Here is a 4,685-nt window from a genome sequence, read left to right as displayed (position 1 = left end):
TTAGGGCTCCGCGCAGGGCGCCGGTCGGCCCCGCCGCCACCTCCGCCGGCGCCGCCGCCTCCTTCCCTCCCGAGCCGCCGCCGCCGCCGCCGCCGCCTCTCCGCAGCCCGGGGTCGCCCGCAGGGACTGCCGCATGTTCGGGGCGCTAAGCGCGCCGGCCACAGCTCAGTCGCCTGTCAGTCCCTTCCCGGATATCTGCCCACTCCGCGATGTTGCCCTAGAACTCTGTGAGCAGAGGCCAGAAACGCCCGGCCAGGGCCATGGTCCGCCGCCGGCCGCCTAGTAACCGCTACCGCCGCCGCCGCCGCCACCGCCTACGTCCCGTAAACTTTCCCCGCGGCCGCTGGGAATTCTGGGAAACTCGACGCTGCGCGAGCGCCGCCACCGCCCTTCCCCCACCCCAGGTCCGGGGCGCGGCTCAAGCTGCGGGACGCCGGGAGGCGCTGTCAGCTAACGGGCCCGTCCCACTGTCTCCTCGGAGGAGAAGCGGGTCCTGCGGACCGCAGAGGACTGAGGACGAAGTCCGCCAGACTGAGCTCAGAGGCCGTCTCACGCTCTTGCTGTGGAACCACTTCTACACCACAGATTTTCCCCCAGGACCTTGAGGGAGCGGGCGACGCCCCCCTACGCGTTCCCGTCGTCATCCTAGAGTGAGGACGTCCCTCTTGGAGTTTGTTGGACTGGTAAATTCAGGTCCCTGCTAACGCAGAATGCGAACAGAGTTGAAGGACCACAACGCTCCGGCTAGTGCGGTGACAAAAAATTCAAGGTGCCCCTTTTAATTGGGAACATTAATCTGTCCATTACTAGTTAAATATAAATCAGTCGTCTCCTGTATGCCAGGGTGCGTCTTTCTGATAAAGGAAAAACGGAGGAAAACAGCAAAATGGAGTTTAAACTACCTCTTCTATAAATTTGATGTTCGCATAGTATTTATCATCGCTCTCTTTGTTACATTTAATAGCACATAATTCCTCTTGGAATTAAATATTACAATCTTAGAATTTGTTTAGCGTATTAAGCACTAAAAGGTCAAGACCTAAAATTTTTAATTTAAAACAGAACTTAGTTTCTTTTGTGTAACTTAGAGGCGCTCCCAAATGTATGCAATAATATTTGAGAAATAAGGGGATCCATCCCCTAAGGAGCAGATTAAGGCTTGGATGATGGAGAATGCTTTCTCTGAGATTGAAAGTGTGTTAGATGTAAAACAATTAAAAAGCAAGGATTTTTTTTTTTTACTTCTTAAGATTAGGAAGATGGTCACATTTTGTTTTGCCATAAACAATCAAATAAGACGTTTTATCTAGTGTCTGTCTCCATCTTTGAATGCTGTTATGCTCCTTTGCTACAGTTTCTCACGATTAATAACCAACAAATAATTATTGAGCATCCACTGTGCTAGGCACCGTTCTAAATGATTGGAATATAGCAATAGACAAAACAGACAAGAATCCCTACTCCCATGGGGAAGAGAGACAATAGAGAAAAATAAGTAAAACGTACTGTGCTAATTATTACATAGTAATAAGTGTGGAAGTGAAAATAAAACAAGAAAAAGAGGTTTTGTGATTTTAGGCAGTGTGGTAAAATAACACAGAAGGCTCATGAGAAAGAGATGTTGGAGTTAATTGGCAAATTGGAGGACTGGTAAGTCAGTCTATGTCGCTGGAGTAGAGGCGGAGAATAGTGGGAATTAAGTTAGCGAGGTAACAATGGCTAGGGCATCTAGGGCCTTTTAGGGCATTGCAAAGAATTTCACTTTGAGCAGAGGAGTGACGTCGATCTAACTTAATGTTTTAGTAAGATCACTTTGGATGCTGTGTTGAGCATGGATCGAAAGGGAACAAACGTAAAAGTAAAAAGATAGAAGCTATTGCTGGCTTGGACCAGGGTAACAGTAGAGATGATAAGAAGCACTCATGTTTTGGGCATATCTTAAAGACGGAGCCAAGAGGCGCCTGGGTGGCTTACTCAGTTGAGCATCCGACTCTTGATTTCAGTTTGGGTCATGATCCCAGGGTCGTGGGATCAAGCCCACTTTGGGCTCTGTACTGAGCATGGAGCCTGCTTAAGATTCTCTCTCTCTCTCTCTCTCTCTCTCTCTCGCAAATAAAAAAGGACCAATCCAACAGGATTTGTTGACAAATTGAATATGAAGTGTGAGAGAAAGAAATCAAGGATCACTCCTGTACATATGTAAATCTTAATGATAGAACAGAACTCCATAAATAGGAGAGTAGACACTGAGAAGAACATGAGAAAAGCCATGATTTGTTCCTGTGGTTCAGGTAGTAAGGCCCAGTACTAAAAACTGTTGGTCGTGTGGATGGAGGAGTGATGAAACAAATGAGGAGACACTGGGGTTTTGTTATAGATAGGATATGAGGCTGGGAGAGATGAAGGAGGGACAGGGGCATTCAAAGAGCCAGGTTTCTGCCCATGCCTTACCTCAGAAGGAGAAGAGAACAAAAGGATATTAGGACCTTGTTAATAACACCAGCTCTCCTACACCTGGAGTTTTCTCAAAGACTGAAACACAGGCTACCTTTTACATTGGTGGGGGAAGGAATCAGAATTTTATAGTTGGAAAAGAATTGAGATCTGCTAAGCTAACCTCATTTGATCGATGTGGAAACAAAACTAGAAAAATTAAGTTGTTTTGCCTCAGATTGTGTTCCTAGTGGCAGACTAGTCTCAGAACTGGGGTTTTCTGTTCCCATATTTCTGCTGTTTCCCTCTTTCTGCTGTGGCACAATAAGAATCCCACTAAGGGAGCCCGGACTGTTTCTAACACAGTTGTTTTGAAAATCATCCACGTTCCCTACTAAGCACTCCTCTTTTCGATGCTATTTTAATTCTTTTAATTACAGTACAGAGAAAGTCTCAATTAGGTGCTCTTTTTAAGAGTTATAATTTGCCTTTTTATCAAGGAGTGTAAATTCCAGAATTAACAATCTGCAGACAGTCTCAGCAGTTGCAATGCATAACAGTATGTGAACTTTAAATACAAATTCTTAAATCCAGAGGCTTTGAATTCACATCTGTTTTCTAGAAATTCCTGGACTTCTGGGAGTTTTTATTAAGTAATCCAGACTTTGCAGCTATAGTTCCCCAGGCATTGCTTTTGATAAGGCTAATACTGTATTACAGAACAGAGATATTATCTCCCTTTCAGTTGCTTTCTCAGTAGAGAAAAGGGACAATTAGGGAGTTACCCATGTCTTTATTAATTTAGCATTAAAATTTCTTTTAAAGAAGTGATAAGGTAGGACTCTGGACTAACCTCATAGCTCCCTTGGTCTTAGTTTTCTCATCTGAAAATGAAGAAATTGGACAAGTTGAATTCCCAAAGTGTCTTTCAGCCCTACAGTTTTGTGCCACATCTGTAAGAAAGATATACAAAAACTAAAACAATTGCCCTAGTAGGATAATAGGCAGATAGGTGACTTCTCATCTTTAAAAATCTTTATCTTTATTGTTGTTTTCACTAAAACAAAAGTTAAAGTAAAAGTTACCATATCAGCATTATATAAAATTATTATTAGTATAAAAATAAAATTTCATGCCTGATTGCTATTTTCAAAGAGAGACAATGTTCTTATGCTGTTTCTATTTTCTCTTGCTAGAAATGTGTAAAATTTGAAAATTGAACTATCTAATAAAAGTTCAAGTAAGGACCAAATGAAGTAAGCCCTACATATGGAGCTTTGTCGCAGACTATGAATCTGGAGTTTTCTCTTGTCCGGCAAGAGAGTGGATGCAGAATTGAATATGATAGAGGCTAATATCCGGGAGGAGTCAAGAGACCAGAATGGCGTTTTCTTCTCCGTATTTATTGAGCTCTCAAGATCTTACACACATGGTGAAAGTGAAGAAAACAGTATCTTACACATGTGAATGTGGAGAAAACAATCAGATAGTAATCATTAACTTGTACGTGTAAGAAGCAAAGGGTTTAGGGGGCAAGTGGAATTTGTGATCAAAGTATATATTAGTGTCAGATAGAAAGTAATTTCCTGCAGGTGATATAACAAGTTGCTCATGATCCCATTACAATACTTTGCTAGCTAACTTCAGGTGCTTTAGCTCTGTGGTGGCGGCTTTCCACCCTAAGCTTTTTATTTCCCCATAGTACTTCAAAAAAAAAAAAAAAAAAAGGCAGGGGAGAGGATTGTCTACTCTCTGATTCACTCTTCTTGGTCATACAAGAGAAACTAAATCTGAATCAAGAGGAAGAAATAACTATACCAGAGTCTAGGGCTTTTCAGGCCTCCAGAGTTTTATTCTTAAAATCTGGAGGGTAATTTCCTGAGTACCTTTTTAGATAGAAGCTTCATTTGTTCCCTATGAAGGATAAAGATGTGTGATGTTTACACGGTAGTGAAAATATAAACACTTAATATTAGCATCTAAGTTGGGTTCCCAAACTCCTAGTGTCTGATGACTCTTAATATTAGCATCTAAGTTGGGTTCCCAAACTCCTAGTGTCTGATGACTCCTTTCCCCCACCAAAATAATGTAGACAATTAGTATCATAAGTCTGATCAAAAAGGGTCAAGCTGTGTCCCTAAGTTTAGCTCTTATTCCTATATACTGTCATTGACTAGATTTAGAGGTCCTCTGAAACCTTGACAGGTAGCCAGAATGAGTCTTGTAGCTTGGCAGTGCTAGCCTTTGACTTC

The 4,685-nt window shown here is 42.5% G+C and overlaps 1 protein-coding gene across 3 annotated transcripts in view; it reads left to right on the top strand.

The window, feature by feature from the left end:
* The first annotated feature begins 260 nt into the window (after positions 1-260).
* The window catches only part of LOC147579966 (uncharacterized), a 78,519-nt gene continuing 74,094 nt past the window's right edge, over positions 261-4,685 (top strand). For all 3 annotated transcript variants that reach the window (XM_086709786.1, XM_086709785.1, XM_086709784.1), the window contains exon 1: positions 261-769. In XM_086709786.1, coding sequence (XP_086565912.1) covers positions 261-605 — 345 coding nt within the window. In that variant the 3' untranslated portion in view covers positions 606-769. The remainder of the gene's footprint in view (positions 770-4,685) is intronic.

The sequence above is a fragment of the Puma concolor genome, chromosome B3 (assembly GCF_028749965.1).
Source record: "Puma concolor isolate L17-30 chromosome B3, mPumCon1.1.hap2, whole genome shotgun sequence".
Classification (NCBI taxonomy): domain Eukaryota; kingdom Metazoa; phylum Chordata; class Mammalia; order Carnivora; family Felidae; genus Puma; species Puma concolor.
The sequence above is the reverse complement of the archived record's forward strand: the minus strand, read 5'-3'. Positions and strand labels throughout refer to the sequence as shown.